General features: G+C 37.7%; 1 protein-coding gene across 5 annotated transcripts in view; it reads right to left on the minus strand.

Moving 5' to 3' along the window:
• Positions 1 to 19,391, minus strand: part of NPAS3 (neuronal PAS domain protein 3) — an 841,567-nt gene that overhangs the window by 709,781 nt on the left and 112,395 nt on the right. Inside the window, exon 2 of one of the 5 annotated variants that reach the window (XM_041759627.1) lies at positions 18,887 to 18,976. The exons of the other annotated variants lie outside the window; for them this stretch is intronic. Within the exon in view, the coding sequence (XP_041615561.1) occupies positions 18,887 to 18,976 (90 nt within the window). The remainder of the gene's footprint in view (positions 1 to 18,886; positions 18,977 to 19,391) is intronic. 5 annotated transcript variants of the gene reach the window in all.

Genomic DNA, 19,391 nt, shown 5'->3' on the forward strand with positions numbered 1-19,391 from the left:
TCCCTAAACAAATATTTTGAAGAAGTTAAATTAACTTATAAGAATTCCCCCTTTCTCCCATCTCAGTGGTCAATATCTAGCATTAAAGAAGCAGTTATTTTTCTGTTGAAAAACAAGCAGGTACCAAATATGTCCTGGTACCACACATGGACAGGAAGGTGGACCAAGAGACTAGCCAGTTCAACTAGGAGAATGGAGCACTAGTTATATTGGGTGAGATGAGCTTCATAAGCTAAAGTCAGGAGACAGAGAAGACAGCAAGTGCAAGATACAGCTTAAAAACAAAGGTCATGAGGACTTTTAATAACTATGTCTATGAAATTAAAAAGAAAATAGGATTTCCGAACAAAGGCATTAAAAGTCTTAAAACGATGTGAACTAAGCTGCTTAACACGTTGCTAATGATAGAGTCAGCTTCCCTTCCAAGATACTCAGGCTCATGTTCTTTAAAGTTATTGGAAACAAACTGAGGGTTGTTCGAGGGGAGGGAGTGGAGGGATCCGGTAACTAGGTGACACAGGCATTCAGGAGGACACGTGATGTGTGATGAGCACTGGGTGTTATATAAGACCGATGAATCACGGACCTCTATTTCTGAAACCGATAATACATTATATGGTAATTAATTGAATTAAAATAAAATTCAAAAAAAATTTAAGTCATCTGAATATGTAGAAGGATCCTACAAAGATCCTGGTAGTGCAGATATTTCTAGGAATCAACTATCATCTGTAGTAATAAGTGCACAAAATCTTAAAATAGGTAAGTCAGAATTCCTACAGAAACCAGTGCCTAGGAGTGCACAAGAACTATTGTCAGAACTCCTATAAAAATGGAGTTAGCTCTGAAATTCTGGTGTTCCACTAATTAACGTAGTCTTATCTTTTAAAAGGTGAAAACCCTTGTCTTGTAGGATGGAACATCTCTCAACAGGGGCCTATCTACTGAGGCAAAAAATACTTCATTTATAAACTCTAAGGACAATATGATTAAAATGGGATTTTTCTCCCCTTCTTCTCTAATTATTTACTTAGATGGAGGTAGGAAGCAACAAAAGTGTGAATACTGAAGTTCCTAACAGATCAGAAAAATGTATGGCAAACTTCTCAATACGGTGGCTATCAAAAAAATGAATATTAATCACACAAGTTGGTTGTGCCATTAGCCAACACATATACATAGCCATCCCCATGTAGTGACTAAAGTTTAAGAAACAATGTGTCATTCCTGTGCTGCCTCTGCAACATGCATGTTTATTGGCACCTTGACTCACCAATAACATTCACCAACCAACAGAACAAAAGGTCATTATTTGCTCATCACTAGTTTATGTCACCCATTCCTGTAAGATTAAAATACAAATTAAATGGAGGCCATTTCTTAAAATAATTCATCTATGGACCCTTTTTTGGTTATCTATTCATGTCCCCAAATGTTTGCTATCTTGGTGCACTATTGACACACATAATTTTAATAAGTATTTCCTGATTGAATCCTGCTGAGGAATGTAGGTTATCATGTAAGCCACAGCCAGCATACTGGACCTCAAACAGTGACTCCCAAACTCTCAGCCTGCAGAATACTTTGAGTCAGGATATCACATGATCCCCTCCACAGAACCCCACATTAATATCACGGCCCTTAAATAAACCTTTGAAATAGTCACCTGTACAAATAGAAAACTTATGTAGTCTTCTCATTTCTTAATTATCCTAAAAGCCCGTCTGGTGGCTTCTGTTTCTTATCAACTCCACTCACAGAGGTAGAAACATCTCGCATAATCCACTATTCTTCAATATACCAAAACCATAGAAAATGTCTAATCCAAAATTTTCTCTTCAGGTCCCATCAACCTTACCCTCTATTTCTAGTTAGCCCTTAACAGAAACTCTTATTTCTAAGGTCTGTCATATACAAACATGTCTTGTCCGTTCCCAGCTATCAAAGGCCAGCTTAATTCCCATTTTCCCCAACAAGAGTTCCCTAATTCTCTACACCTATAAATGGACTTGTCTGTACTTGGAGAGAACAGAGACACTTGTCATTCTTAAGGTACTTAATATGCCCTCTCTGGTAACAAAAGCAGTTAATCATGCTCCGCCTCCTTGTCCTCATTTAATTTCTTTCATACTATAGAGTGCTACTTTTTAAAAATTACACATGCATCTGCATATTGTCTGCCCTCCACAAATGAGTATAAACTCCATACTCCATACTTGTAGCAACTTTGGATGTCCTGTTTACCATGGAATCCCTAGGGCATAGAACAATGCTTATCACTTAGTAATTATCATTCAATAATTATCAAATCAGTAAATTAATATCTATTTTAATTTCCCTGCTGGCCTAAAACTTCCTTGAGATTAAGGAATATCTAAAATTTCTTACAGGGTGGAGGGGAATGGGTGACGGGCACTGAGGCGGACACTTGACGGGATGAGCACTGAGTGTTTCTCTGTATGTTGGTAAATTGAACACCAATAAAAATTAATTAAAAAAAATAAAATAAAATTTCTTACAAAAAGAGAGTATTTGCTCTTGGGTAGAGCCGAATAATTTTCAAAGTCACTGCCATCCTAGCCCAGTGTATTCCATTTTCCTCAAACATTACCAAGGTAGCTAATGACTAAAATATATTATTAAAAGGCAGTAAAGATGTCACCATTATTTAGGTACTCCTCATCTAATTCATTCTATCTCCTTTTGGGGTATAAACATAAAACTCTAAGTTGTAAAAATTAGGAAATTTTTAATATTAAAAGCCAAGTATTTTTATTCTATGTATATTTTTTCTTTTTATGTATTTTCTTAGAAATATAACAATTATAGTATGGGTCACAAGTCTACACAAAAGAATACTGTGTGCCAAGCTTCCTGCCCCATAAAGAGAAAGATTAAATGCTGAATTCACTGCCTATAATTTTAAGAAACCAAAGGCTTAAAAGTATTGGCTTTGCTAGATAACCATGCCATGTGTACACATTTCCACATGGCCCTGCCAATTCTACCTTGACCCACTGCATCCCCTGCTATTTCAGTTCTAAACAAAGATTTATATCAAATTATTTTTTAGTTTTCTGGTGGGGTTAAGATGGGACCACCTAACACATGTTCACTTGGAACCTAATCCAAATTAGATCCTGGCTTCTCTGGAGAAAGAGACCAATACAGTAGCCTGTTACTGCTCTTGATACAGCACAGGCATTCAGTGTATTTCTACTCTAAAGAAATTTCACATTTGTTAAGTTGGATTTTTAATCTATTGCATATTTTGCATGTAAGTGATAGGTTTATTTAGAGTTCAAAATATAATATATGATTCCCAACACATTACTTTGTGAATAGTACTGCCTAACTGAGGTTATTTTCTCAAAGAAGTTTTAAGTTCTTTCCCTTTCTGGGAGAAGTTGGGACATGGCAGGAGAATGGTTCCTCTCAACTAGTCTAGAATAAACTGACAATATTACTATTTTCCATGATTTAAAAACTGATTTGAAGCACATTTTTAAAAGTGATATCAACATAGAACCCCTTTCTCAGAAATGTGATAGAATCATGTAATTTACAGTTCTAATTAGTATTACTACTTCTATTGTACTCCTTATTCAAATTATTTTCAGAATAAAGTTATCTTTTAGTTTATATAGATTTTGTCACTTCTTTGGTTCATACATGTTCAGCAGCAAGTAATAGTGACATTAATCCATTTAATGAAGTAAATTTAAAATGTTGGATTATATATTTATAACGTCATAAAATACCCATCTATTAACTATTGCTCTAGATTAAGGATAAGAAGGAGATAGGTTTGCATTGCTGTTATTGGTTATTTTAATGATCTTAATTATCGCACTTAGTTTTCTGAATATTTCTATAGCTGGACATGATTAAAAGACTCAACAACTAAGATTCACTAGAAAATGATAACCTTATAAAAATACTTTAGGATGACCTGTCTAACTAACTGAATTAGGTATCTCCTGCAGACGTGTGAATGAACCCACCATGATCTATCTGTATCTTTTAATGATCATATTAGTGTTGACCTAGAAATGTTTGAGACAAGGTAGCTTTCTTTTTTTTATTCAATCTTATCTAGGTCTTTTCACTGAGTACCATGAAATATTCATTGATGGGAACTCAAAAATATTAATAACTATAATGATATTGTTTGAAGTGGTGATAAACCATTAATGTACCATGAGGTTCAACAACTGGATCCAAATCACTTAACAGAAAATTGATCATAGAACGACCTTCTGAGTAAATGTGTCATTGAAACAGTTTCACCTGTTAGGTGATATAAACTAAATCTTAAGAATCAGATCAAGCTGGAATTATTTCTTTTTAGCACAAACTAGTAGGATCAAAAATTCACTTTCAATCTGCCATAACTGTCTAAATTCCATATTAAACAATTTCTGGATCTCTATAAAAAATTTAAACAATTAAAGTTCAAAATATTAAAAATTTGCTTATTATATTCATAGCCATATAGTGCAAAGTCCATCTAGATCATTCTTTGTGCTTCATCATAAGTGTCTTGCATTCCTATTGTGTTAAATCATCACCATTTTGCTTACTAGATAGTTCTAACTAGTCTAGTACTGCGTGAATGCAGGACCAGGTACAGAACAAAGACTACAACCTCAGCTTCCCAACCAACAGCTTGATGCTGTGAACCCCCAAGTCATGTGCTATGATCATGAGTGATGGAGCTGTTCTGACTGCAAGCTACTTTCAAATAATGATCCACAAAGTTAATCAAAAGGGCTCCCCTGTTCAATATTTACCTGTTACTCATTGACAGCCACTGTCTACATTGCCATCTAGAATGTATAGAATGAGATCAGAAATACTGAGCTCAAACAGCCCAAGTGCTCTGAAGTACCAAGCACCAAGAAAGCAGAATTAAGCTGCTCTTCAAACCACCCCTGACACTAAACATGTCTGCACGAGTTCCACAGCAGCAACACACTGCTACTTCCTGGATATGGAGGCCCAATTAGTTGCTGATAATAAGGGGGATGAAAGGAAGACTACCACATGAGAAATAAAAAAAGAAAGAAAAGAAAGGCAATATTAGGTATCAAAATAAAAACATGGAGGGAAAAATAGTAATTTCCTGTATTTGGGCAAAAAGATAATATTCCCTTCTTGATGTGATCTCCTTGCTTTTATGTACTAGGAAAGTCATATCTATCCTGAAAATTATTTTTCTCATTTTAATATACATTCAACATTTTAAGCTACAAAATAATAAGAAAACATTGATCGTTTTATGTGTTAGGTATTTAAATACTGTTTGCCAGTCTGTCAATCAAATGTACCCAGAGGGATACTGACCAGCCTCCATGTCCACCTCTAAAGAGAGGCAGGTATCAGACTGATCATAATGCAATTCTCTCCTGTTATTTTTAACCATCAGCTGAAAAGCAAGGCTTACTATGAGATCTTATTATTCACATTTATTACCCATGCAGCTTGGCAGGTCTTGAACATGGGGTTTAAAGAAGGAAAGTCATTCCAAATGTTAATCCTCTTTTAACTAATTTTTCCTAAACACTTAGGAAAGATAAACACTATCTGAACACTTAATATGTACCAGCATTGTTGTAAGGACTTTACACGCATTTGTTCATTTACTCCTATAGCAAACCCTAGGAGAGAAATTAACTACCAATTTACAGACCAGAAAAACAGGGAACAGAGAACTTATGTAACTTGTTCAAGATCACCCAGCAAAATAAATGACTCAAATAGGGTTGGAATCCCTCAGTCTCATTAGAGCCTGTGTTCTTGTCCACTATACTGAAACTGCCTCTAATTCCATTTAGCACTACTGAGAAGGTAAGATGACCACTGCCCTTTAGTAAGTACCTAAGAAAGGTTTGTGGATTGATAAATGAATACATGTCTTAAAGGAACTTGCACTCTTATTAAGATCTACATCCATAGACAGACACGTAGTCTCTTATACTTTCACTTATAAGTTTATGACCTGCCTCCTCATTCAATTTAAGAGTTCCTAAGGGTACTTATTTGCGTATAGACAACTGAATGCCACCTCACATGTGATACAGAGTAAATGATGCATTAGAATTGAATCCTGGATTCAATATTGACTTTCTTCTTCCTTTTGTATTGCCTCTCAATCCACTCCCTCAGAAAATCCTGTTGGCTCTTCCTTCAGAATATATCAGACTCCCAATTCTTCTCACCACTTCTACTTCCACACCCTCCATGTAAACCATGTTGATGGTGACCATGATAGTCTCTGCACAAGTTTCCCTGTTTCCACCCATGTTCCCCTGAAGCACATGCTCAGCTAGCAGCGGGCTGATTCTAAAACTTCAGTCAGATCCCATTAGTTTTCAAGTCCCAATCCTCCCAAGGCCCCATTTCCGGTGGAGGCTGAAAGGCCAAAGGCCTTACCAGGGTCCTATGTGGTGGCCCCCATGACCCCTCCTCCCTGCATCTAGCCAGAGTCCTTGCTCTTTCTGACCCACTGCACCAGCCTCCCCACAATCTTCAAAAGTGGCAAAAGTGCTTCAGCTTCTGGGCCTTTATGGCAGGTGCTCACTCTGCCTGGAGAAATTTCCCCAGGGCTATCTGGGCCTAACCACCTCACTTCCTAGCAGTCTTTATTCAAATGTCATTTAAGATTTTATTTATTCATGAGAGAGACAGAGAGGCAGAGACACAGGCAGAGGGAGAAGCAGGATCCATGCAGGGAGCCTGATGTAGGACTCGATCCCAGGACTCTAGGATCACACCTGGGCCGAAGGCAGGCACTAAACCACTGAGCCACCCAGGGATCCCCTCAAATGTCATCATCTTAAATGGGGTTGCACCTACTTGAAACCATAACACACTCCTCTTCACCCGGAACTCCTAATTCCTTCTTAACCTTTTCCATTTTTGTTCCACAGCACTGACCACGACTGCATAGACAATATCGTATTCTCAGTTTGTAACTTTAACTATTTACTATCAGTCTCTAATGCCCTCCAACTCTGAGGAAAGAAGATTCTGGTCTTAGTTCACTATCCCAACACAATAGTTCCTGGGTAGAAGGTACCAAAATAAATATGCTGAATTAAGAAAAGAGAGAAACACTGTGGATAATACTGAAGCACAGAGTCAGTCTGTGTGTGTTGTGCCTGCCAAGATTAAGTGGACATGGCTCATAGGAGCAGAGAGAACTTCTGGTGAGAGGTACCCTAGTTGGGGGGAAAGGGAAGACAGATTGGCTCAAGACCAGTGGGTCTTGAACACTAAGACGATAGACACCATACAGTAAGATGGAACCATTAAGGACTTTGAACAGGATTTTAATCTGGTAAATATAGGGTGGTCCGAAAAGATACTTTTGCATTCCCTTGCACAGTACTTCATATACAGGAGAACTCTATCATTTATCTTAATTTGAAGGAGATAGGAGATAAGACAACTAAACAGAAGACTGTAACAAGCTAGGCACAAAATAATTTAGGTCAAGGAGGTGGGAACAGAAGGTAAGTTTTTTGGTTTTGGTTTGGTGTTTTACAAGAAATAATGCTAAAAACAGACTATTGGAGACAAGAGGACAAGAGTCCAAGAGCAAGCCTCAATGACTACAAAAATTAGGATAAAGTTTAAGTAGTACAGGGTAGGAGAGGATAATTTTAAGGAAAACACAGAGCTCTGTTTTGGGGGAATGGCTGCACAGTCGTAGAGGGAACCCCATACTGGGAAATGAGTAAGGTCACACTCTTCAGGCAGGCCCTACCCCGTGACAGCTGTGTGAAAGTGTTCGTATCACTTAACATCTAGGACTCAAAGGGTTTTTGTTTAGTGTTGGGTTTTGTTTTGTTTTCATAGAGAAAGATAAAAACAGTTCACTGGGTTGCTGTAAGGATTAATTGGCAAAAAAAAAAAAAAAGGATTAATTGGCAATGTCTATAGAAGTGCCTGCAAATTTGCTGACCATTACATGTGTACGCTGAGGTCAAGCAAACCACAAGTAGAAACCTCAAGTCATTTGGAAATACAAAACTCAAGTTGGCAAAGAGGTAGGACTGAAGATGAAAACTTGGGACTCATCTACTTTTGTGTGATAACTGGAAATTTCATCTGTCCTTATCCTGCAAAGGGCAGATCTAATTGTCCCCCTACTGGAGAATATACAGGTATGCATACAAAGGCCATTAAACAATTAGCATTCAGATACAGCATACTTATTCTTTTCTATAGATGAGGCTTTAAGTTCCTCAGGGTCTTGTTCTTCTACAGAACTAGATTTCAACAAACTACTCTTGTACAGTGGATGTTTCTTATGGACTAGTATCATCCTGCTCCAAACGGCCACTTCATCCAATTGAAAGTGGAACTGCTGGGCCACACTGACCTGTTGTGTTCTGTCATGAACAGTCATCAGATTAAACCTTATTAGCTATGTAAGTTGAGCAGCCACCCAAGCTCTGTGCCTTCATTTTCTTTAGTGCCAAATGAGAATATTACCTAATAGCTTCAAATATGGATGTGAAGGTCAATTACAACAATGCCTAGAGACCACAGAACACTAGAGTTGGAACAGGTTACTTCTCTCCTGATGTCAGCCTCCTCTATCTCCCTGCATACAGAAAACCAGCCAACACAGAAGCAGGAATGGTGAAACTCAACCACAACTTCACTGTCAAGAGTTAAAACTTATGTTGTTCACAGAAGATCAATTTTGTATCACAATGGAAGATCTCACCTTCTGTGAGTATTTCCTGTGGATGGAAGAATAAATTCAGCTGTATTCATTCTCTATAGCTCAGAGCCTGAAGTTGTGAAAACACTATATCACAGCAATCATTTGTGTCTGGCAAACTCCTCCTGAAGAGAGCCAATAAAGGTGTATGTGGTATAAGTGAACCAAACTTGCCACTAGATTCTTGTAAAAATGTATTCTACTTAAAATCTGCCAGCCCATAATTCTAGTTTTCTAGTCTTCCCTTCCCCAAGACATTTCACAAGTACAGTAAATATTTTTTAAAATCAGCTTTATTTATTCCTACCAGCCTCACAAATTTATTTCTAGGTCTTAAAAGCAGAATTCAGAAAAGAGGGTAAACAATCCCACTATCAGATGAATTTATTGATCATCAATTTTATAAGAGCTCAAGAAGTCCCCCTACCCTTCACTATCCTCCCCACTGGATAAGTCTCCAAACCTCTTCTTTTAAAAACATGGTGACATGAATGTCACTGCTTTCACCATTATTAATTCAAGACTTAGGACACATGATGAATTTCTCCAGGGAGATGAGAATCCAAGCTGTTGCTTATTTTTCCCCTTTCAAGCCATCAAGCAGTTAGGTAGTCACTAGAAAATCATGCTCCTTTTCTGGAAGTGAACAAAGACCTCCCCATGATTACTGCAAACATGTTCTTCACCAGGAAATCCAGCTGGTGTTTAAAGCACACAAGACAGGAGGTTCCATGCCTGAATGCACCATACAGACTCCATTTCACTCCTAAAAAAGTTTCATTAGTGGAAGTAGAGAAGAGGACAATCCTCAAGAACACCCTGTACCTCCTGGTTTCAAGGTCAAGGCATGCGATTGGCTCTGATTTGCTCTGAGTACCCCTGACAGGAAACAGTCGAGAAAAGATGCTGTTATGAAAGCTTATGTTGGTTGAAATGCAAGTGAGGACAAATGCTAGTGCAAGAAACCGGACTCTCCTCATTGGTACCTAGTAAGAAAAGGCAAAGAGTGAGGCTCGTTACATAATCAAATATATAGATACCACTGCATTTAGCATTTATTGCTGAGATTCTTTTATAACTGGTCTGAGAGGAAGGGAGGGAAGGCCAATTAGGTTTTAAGTAGGATGTAGTGATCATCTATTTAATCACATAAATCTCAAACAGTCAATTCCAAAGAATCCTCACCCTGCTAAGGGCATCACAAAGGTCTCACGTTTGACAATAGAAAAAAATCACCCAAGAACGCTTTCCTTACATGCTGGCCTTTGAACCAAAATTCTCCCAAGACCCAGGTTTTTCTGTTTTGAAAACCAGAGCAAAATAGCTCAGTGCTGAACACAATAAATAGAACTCACTTTATAAGCAACCTCAATAATGATGTAGATGTGGCATGTGAGAATGTGTAAAGTGACCAGAAAACTCCATCTCATCATCCAGCAGTTACTTCTTACACATGTACATGTTCTAATCTTAAAAAGCCTTGTTACTACAACCTACCACACCCTTCTCACCATTTGTTTCATCTTCTAATTTTCAAAACTATTTCTAAATGATGAAGTACTAGATAAAAAGCAAATTGAGATGGTAGGGAAGGAATTTTTCTGCTGAAGATTTCAGTCACTAATGCCACTAACATCACTGGTTCCTGCTGGAATGCTCTCTCCCCTGCCACCAAGCACAAGAAGTTTCCCCAACAAGAAGCTGATAGAAGTTGAGAAGGAATATACAAACTGCAACAGGAAAAAAAAAATTTCACGAAGGGACATCTCTGCAAAACATGGTTTCTAAATGGAAGGTGACCCTACAGCTTCTAGCTTCCCTTAAATAAGCTGCTTGTGTACCAGTTAGAACATGGCCCCAGAAGCTTCCTAGCTGAGACAACTTCAGGACAAATGCATGACAAAATGCCTATATATGTAGATACCTGTCAGACATGCTTATCAACCCAATTATATATAGACCCAAAGTTATGAACAGTGGTTATCTATGGGCGGCACAACTACAAAAGTTGTAGTTTTCCTCTATGTTTATCTGCATTTTCCAAGTGTTCCAGAATGAAAATGTATTGCACCTTTCTGAAGAATATTCAGCTATCCCAAGAGAAAATAAAACTAATGTAAGAATCTGCCCATTCACTAACCCAAAGTCATGGCAGTGGGCTTAGTCAAAAGAAATTCTAAGATTATCTCCCCAATACAAGTTGACAGGATGCACAGTGTGCTCCCTAAGCTCCAAAATAACACAAATCCAAACCTGAGGTCATTTACTGAACAGAGGACAGGGAGTTCCCAGAACCAATAATAGACCAATGCATGGAAATAAAAGTTCTGAGTAGGGTCAAGTTGAAATCATAACCTCATCCCTTTCTTCTTGGGAAAACTATTAGGAAAGGTATTATAGATCTATAAAAATCTTTTAAAATCTATAAATTATAAATCTTGTCATGAAAAGATAAATCCTATGGCATTTTTCCCTACTATAAACACACTGTTTATATAGTATTATGATCTATTGCTCAAAAAGTGGGGATTCCACATTTTATTTTTCATGAGGAAGATTTTCTAAATTTCCAAGGAATAAGAAAATTTCTGTTGGAGGTTAATTTACCCCATTCTGAATATTCATTGAAGTTCAGAATTATTCCCTTTAAGTATGTACTTTACTTTGAATGTTTTGAAGACGGAAATTCTTTCTTGCAAGTTACATTATATAAAGCATAGTAACAAGTGGCAGATAGAATACAGAATTCAGGAGGTGTTGTTTTAGGAATTCAGCATTTCCACAGCCACAATGGCTCACCCCACTGGAAGGTGAATGTTTACTATTTCTATTTTGCAGACATGAGTTTTTTTTGACATGAGTTCTTTGATATGAACACTTGTACCTTAAGTTAAAGGAGGAACAAAGAAGTATTCATTTAGTGAGAACTTCTATGCCAAGCACCAGTGTTTTATGGTGTGGGCCTTATGCTCTAAGTCAAACAGACTGAGGTTTAATGCAGAGTCAAATTTTTTGTCAAGGGCCACATAGTGAACATTTGAGACTGGACCATATGGTCTCTGTCAGCACTACTCAACCCTGCCACTAACACAAAAACAGTCACAGGCAATGTAGAAGTGGATGGGTATGTTGTGGTCTAATAAAACTTAATTTACAACAACAGGTAAGGGGATGGGAGAGCAGATTGGTCCAGTGAGCAATCATTTGGTGATGCTAAACTCAATTTCACCTTATCCTGCCTTCTTAACCTTGAGTGCACTGGTCCAGCTCGCTTAAGACCCCTGTTATCTGCAAAATGGTGGTTAAAAAAAAAAATCATACTAAGTACCAACTTATCATGAATATTTTTTAAAATGTCAAGGCATTCACCCACTGATTCTCCAAAACAGCTATCAGATCATTTTCATTCTTACCCCATTTTAGAAGTGAGAAAACCGGAGCATTACGAGTTAAGAAACTTAGCCACAGTCCCAGATCTAATCATTATGGGGTGAGGATCAAACTCTGATCCATTTCCAGGAGGTTTAACTACCTCTAGCAAGGATTAAATACTATTGTGTGAACCTGTGGATCTCTTAAAATACGTGCTCACCAAGACTAAAGCATAATTTTTCCACTCTAATGCATAAACTAAGTCCAAAAATTCACTCAAGACACCTTTACACAGAACACACAGAACAAGCTGTTCTTAAGGTGAGAATTTATTAAAACCATAGTGTATATATAACTTTAAGTTTGCTGTATTATTTTTTAAGACCTGGGCACAAGCACAGGAGTCTCCTGGTCTCTCTCTGAAACCACTGTGAGTGATTTTGAACACTGTAGTTCAACAGCACACATACAAAAGGTTCATTGTAGCTCTATTCCTCTCACCTTGACCTTTGCCTTCTCAAGTTTCTAGAGAGTTCTTATACATACTTCAGGTGTGTCAGTAGCCAATTATTTTTTAAAAATCGAGACAGGCACTTCTCTCATCATGAAAATATACACTCAGGTAAAGCCAATTAATATTCTTTCATTTTAAGTCATGTCTCCTGTGCCTGTCCATTATTTTTACTCTCTACCATTAGTTTATCTTGAGTTATAAGTGATCTGGGAGGAAAGAGGCAAATATGGAGTACCTCAAACCAGGAAAAGTAATGAAGTTATAGACAGGCCTTAACTGGTTTTCATACTGGTAGTGTCCTACAAGATGTTTAGAAGTCAAAAATAGCTTCAAACTAACAAACACAGCATGACTGCACATTCTCCATGCAAAGCACATGAGAGGAGTTTCCCAACAAAGAGAGGCTGAGATGGTGGGCCACTCTTATAGGTTTCCTGCCTGTCAGGGCTAAGCAATTTACAGAGCGGTTTTCTGACTTGCAGTCTCCACCACAATCTCCTTTTTCTGAAAGCTTCTCCAGGGTTCGCCCAGGATGGCAGTCCACCCCAATGACTCAGCTTCCCCTTCTCCAGCCTCAAGTCCTATCACCCTTATTGCGCCCTCCACTCCTGACACATGCCATCTGCAATTTCTTATGCCAGAAATACCTGTCTTTGGGCTCAAATCAGTACCTCAAGCAATCAAAATCTCTCCCCCAAATCAAAATCTCCTCTGTGAAGATCACCTACCTCCACTGTTTAAACTCACACACACCCTTTCATAGTAAGATAGCTCTTACACAGAATCCCAATTACTTGTTCACATCAGTCTTCTAGGCTTCTGCAGGGCAAAGGTTTTCTTAGTCACCTCTAAATCAGTTTATGCAGAACAACACCTGACCCATGGGTGAAGATCAAAATATAGTTGTTAAATGAATGAATAAATTAGCTCCTTTTTAAGCTAGCCTGGCACTAGCCCTAAATAATATACCATCCACATTACCAAAGTATACCACTTCAAGTCATTTACAGGCAAAAATCTTTGGTGTGATGCTAAAATTAACTGGGAGAAACCACCAGAAACCATGCTGAGGTCTGAAAGGCATGATGTGGAAATTAGAATTCATTTGGATGTTGAAAGGCTTGAAGCAGTTCTTGCTACGAAGTTCAATGTCTGTTTAACATGCAGATTCTATTAGAGCTCTTTATGAAGTTCATTGTATATTTCTCTTTTCTCAATTCTTTGTTATTTACTGATCCAACTACAACTGGCATAAATTATTCCAATGGCAGGGGAGGGGGTGTGGGGTCTGTATAATTGCAATCAATCAATCAGGTTAAACAGCCAGAAAAATTCACTGCTGCTGCGGCTAGAGCCTCCTTGACCTTTCCCTCCCAGTCAGTACAGGTGACCATCTATCCCCCCAGCAGCCTGCCTGACAAGGAACCTGTCTTGTTCTCCTTAATTGGGAGAACACGTGCAACTGGTTAGCACTCTGTCTGGCACAACGCAGCTGATAAAGACTGGGGAGTTACTTCTTTATTCGTTCTCTTCTTGTCTGTGGACCTCGTTAATTTCCTCTTTTTGGAGTCTGGTTTGTCCACTTCCAAACCCACGCTTCTTGGCCAAAGCCAGCCTTACGATATACTGAGCAGGAGAGCACCCTCATTCTGGGTTTCTTCTTTTCAGGAAAGAAAGAAAACATTCCCTCTCCTTTTCCAGCCCAAAATTAATATTTCCAATCCCTGTCTAGGTGCCTGACATTATTCCATTGGAGAACTCCCTTTTTTGCTTGAATTCTTTCACTCAGAGTTGCCTATTAAAATGCAAATGGCCCTGAGAAGAGTAACATTATCTGTGAACAACACCTGATCTGCAATGAGGGTTATGACAAAAGTGCCTCTGGCAAAGGCCTGGACAGGAAACACTCACCAGGTACCAAGAAGGAATGAATTTGATGGAGGTAAAGGGGCCTGGACAACTCTCCCAATTTGGCCAATGGCCCTTTCCTTCTCTATAGGTAACAGCTGTCTAGTCGAGGACAAACACCTTCTTAATCTTGGAGAGGAGGAACTTGGGGTGAAAGCTCTTTAAAATTTAGGGTACTGGGATCCCTGGGTGGCGCAGCGGTTTGGCGCCTGCCTTTGGCCCAGGGCGCGATCCTGGAGACCCGGGATCGAATCCCACATCAGGCTCCCGGTGCATGGAGCCTGCTTCTCCCTCTGTCTGTGTCTCTGCCTCTCTCTCTGTGACTATCATAAGTAAATAAAAATTAAAAAAAAAATAAAAATAAAATTTAGGGTACTGAAGGAATTCCTACAACAGCACAGCATGTGGTCACCAAACAGTCATTTAAGCTCCAGTCTCCCCAGACTCCTCAGACTCCATCTTCTCTAAATATTAGTGAAATCGTTGTTCTTGAACCCAGCTACAATACTGTCAGACCACAGGGCCAAACTGTGACAAGCTTCGAGGCTCTACAAGGCCTTACTCAGTTTACTCCTTCCCAGTTATCTTTTCTCACCATCACATATTTAACCCAAGTGACTGCCACTGTATTCTGTGATAAAATTCCATCTCGTGTCCATGGAAATGTCATTTCCTCCAACTCAAATATTTTCTTGCTTTTATTTAGAAGTTTAAAGTTATAATTATTTTGAAAAGGGTGGTCTCTTTTTTTCAGACTCTCCACACTTTTGCTTGAATATGGAGAAAACAAATAAGACAATTGTTTTAATTGCAAAGAACTGTGGCATCTCCCAATCAAATCCACTGTTTTACAGGTGAACTCACTAAAATCCAGAGATATTATTGCCAACTTAAAGACATCTTGAAAAATGGAGAAAGAGGACTGAGTTCTGTTTCAGCACTTATCAAAATAACAAAAAATTTGTCAAATATTTACAATATGGTTAGTGTGTTTGAAAACCCTACCCTTTGCCAAGAAAATTATCACAGACTACAATTTTAGTTGGCCATGTCATAAATATTTAATATAAGAACTTAGAATAACTACCATTTTAAAACTCTAAATTATAGACATTTTGAATTAACCACAGGTTTTATATTCCTGTGTACTTTAAATTTTCAATATTACTAAAAATTATTTAATTAATCCCAATAACATCTAAATCCCACGTTTTAAAATGTAAAAAAAAAAAATCACAATTCTAAAACCACAGAATTGCAGTTGAAAGGATCAAGAACAGTGATGTGCTGGTAAATATTTAACAACTCGTTGGGATAGGAGGGCACCTGATTTGAAGCACTTTCCAATTTCCATAGTGCGAATACTTTGCCCAATTTCCAGTTACTAACATGAGGTCAGGGATCACAGAATGGGAAAGATGTGTATACAATGATTCTCCTGGGCCCATGCAAGTCGGCACCAGCACATTCTGATAGAAGAGATAGGGCAGCCTTTTCATTTCAGACCATTTCTTTCTTTATAACCCCCTGTATCCTGAACGCAATGACGTAACACCCATTCTTATTATGTTTATACACTTACCTACCAACTCTATTACAGAAGCTCTCAATCTTTTTCAGATATAAAACACAAATGTTTTATCTCAGGGTCTACCCCATTGACACAAATGTTTTATGTACATTTACATACACACATTAAACAAAAACAGAAGCCTCACAAGATAAAACACACACTCATTAAGTACAATGCACTATAGTTTTTTATTCTTTTCTATTTTTTTTTTTAAATTCTGATCTTGATCCACTAAATTGGACTTCTATCCCACTATTTGGGGAGGGCCCGCAAAATTGAAACAGTGCTAAAACAGACTAAGCTCATTGAAGATAAAATTGTCATTAGTCTGTATCTATCCCTATGTCTAGTAGTAATTATTGAGACCCAAGAAAGTTAAGTAACTGCCCAATGGTGCCCCTGCAGTCACTGACAAAAGATCCTTAAAGGCAAGCGATAATTCATTAAACAGAATCAGGATTATCATGGCTTAAAACTGAAAGCTAGAGTGCCTTCCAGGACCACCAACCCCTTTACCAGAAATTGACAGAGAACTGACCTCATCAGTGATAAAAGTTTGGTCTTTTATCTATCATAGCCCTATGAACAACTCTGCCAGTTTACCTAGAAAGGAAATCTGAGCAACCACCATTTCCCTATTATTGATACTATTCACCCCTCAATAGTGTTAGAAAAGTACCCATCTTTTTCGAAAATATTTTCAACCCTAAGGAAACTACACAAATGCCAACTATTATTATATAAAATATACATATTTCTATGTAACATACATTACCATCAGCTTCCTGATAGCCAGAAGCCAAAGACGAAGTTGAAGAAAGTACTCACTCAGGAAAATAAAATCTGAATCCACGGACTTTTCAGTGTGTTCATGCACCACATGCTTTTCTTATAGGTGCTATGAAATGTACACTATAGTTTCAAGACAATCTAGATAAGCATCCTCACTAAATACACAACACCATTAATCATCTCAGTGACAGTGCTCCAATTTAACATCTTGGGGATTTCCTCCCCTTCTTCATCATTTATTTGCCAATATTTCCTTGTTATGAATATCCCCCTAGTGACTTTCCCTGGCAGTCACAGCTGCGCTGCCTACTGTGTCTACCTTGACTACAAATAACACAAATCCTTTTAAAAAAACAAAAAAACTCCAGCCCTTGGGATGATACCTACAGTTAGAAAGGTAGCCACACTGTGGGCTGAATTCCTAGTGACCTCATCCAAGTTCCCAGCTTTAAACTGACAAGGCTCCACCTCTATGCTGATGATGATTTCAGACACTTGAAATTTGCTTAATTACAAGTGAACAACAGTTGGCTGTTGGCCTCCAATTACTTGAATGGTCAACAGTTAACTGCTGCTTTCAGATGGTCCTTAAAGGACCCCCTTCTTATACAGCAAAAAGTTTCTTCAGGTTTCCATGAATCACAACAGAGCCACAAAATCACTAGCAAGTCCTAGAAACCTGACCACTATGAGCCACAATAAGGATGACTTACAGATAACAAGAATTTTTCAAAAAGTATGATCAGTAACAATTTTGCATTTTAATCATACCAATTCTGATGAGAAATTCTGTCTAGGCAACAGAATATCAAGAAATAAAGTCAAAGAAAAATAAATAGCAAAGATACAGAGAAGAGTCTCTGCTCCATCTGGTATCCATTTTGTGTCCCTTCACTGGCTCCAGAATTTGCTGACTGTAAAATGGAAACCATGAAAGAAAATTCTCTACAACCAACTGGAGGAGTAAATGAATATAGAACTCACCAGCTTGTTTTCGAAAAGGATTTTTAAGGAAAAAGGGTTTTTTTTTTTTTTTTCAATAATGGAACTCCACTACAAAGGAAGAGTCTTTAGACAAAAAACACACCAAAGTATATTCACAAAGTCTATCTGGAAGGTCTGATGCCTTTAGTGGAACTAGGTTTACCTTACTTCATATTTTCTATAGAATAACTTATTTAATTAAAGGTTACTGTTGCTTCAGTCAATATTCCATAACTTTTATGGAAAGCATAAAATTTTATCCTTTTGGGAAGACTCCAATTTAGACTATTGTTTTAAAAAAAAAACAAAAACTTCCTTCTTAGTCAAAGCAACACAAGTCAAAGCTCTGATACACTGAAATGCCTTTCCTTTCCAGAGCCGAGCGTTTACTTCAGTGATAGCAGCAACACCTCATTACCAACAGTGCAGATTCTGTTAAGTAATGGACAAAGCAAATGGCAGCAAAGGCAGAGGACTCAACTTCAATTTAACTGTCCTGTAAGGTACATAGTAATTAGCTGCAAAGCTCTGAAATCTTAGCTAGCATGTTAAGTCTGCTACATGACAGTATAATTTGACTTCTTAAAGGATTATGCAAATTACAACTCATCATTCCATTACAGGATTGAAAAAAAGTGACAGCTAATTTATACATAACACACCTTTCAAATCCCTAAGATGCGTAGCACCTGTGCAATGTATTTTGCCGAGATTCTCTTGCATATAAGTACTTGTTTATTGCAATATAAAGAAGCTTACCTAAGAGCTTTAATATAGTCATTTTTAAAAACTTTTAGACCACAATTTCAAAAGAATAGACATTTTTTTTTCTGTGTTGATTTCAAAGGCAAATTTTGTTGGTTGTTTTTGTTTGGTTTGGTTGTTTTTTTTCCCCACTATATTAGAGAAATATAAGGTTTCAATGCAAGGATATTTTCTGAATAGCTGGCAACCACAAGCACTGATGCACGAGCCAGAAGGAAGACTCACAAAGATTTCAACATACTTCTGGTAGGTAGATTCACAGTAGATTCCGTCATATCTGTAGATTTTCCTACATTCTGATTGGTTGGGCAGAGGATGCTGGGCAGTTATTCTGTAGAGGCATCAAAAACAGATAGACATGACTAGAGGTTCTCTACAGTCAACCGGAATGCAGGATAACAAGTATGTTGGAGTTTAATATATTTCGCTTTTTATGCTTTTGAGCCATATACATATTCACAATGTGTACATACATTTTAGAACATTAACTTCCACTTTTAGAAACCTGCAGCAGAGAAAACTTATCATCCTTGATCAAAACAAAAAAAAAAGTTTTTATCTCAGAGTCATAAAAGTGGAAGGAAAGAAAGACATTAGGTCGAAAGCTTAACTCACTCTACAATCCCCATGATTATATTCTAAAAGAAACGTGAACAACAAATGTCATTAGTGTTTTTGTTACAGGATTGTCATTAATTCAATCATGCATTACGATTGTAGGCAACTGTAAATTAGCTATAAAACCT

Source organism: Vulpes lagopus, chromosome 6 (assembly GCF_018345385.1).
Source record: "Vulpes lagopus strain Blue_001 chromosome 6, ASM1834538v1, whole genome shotgun sequence".
NCBI classification, from domain to species: domain Eukaryota; kingdom Metazoa; phylum Chordata; class Mammalia; order Carnivora; family Canidae; genus Vulpes; species Vulpes lagopus.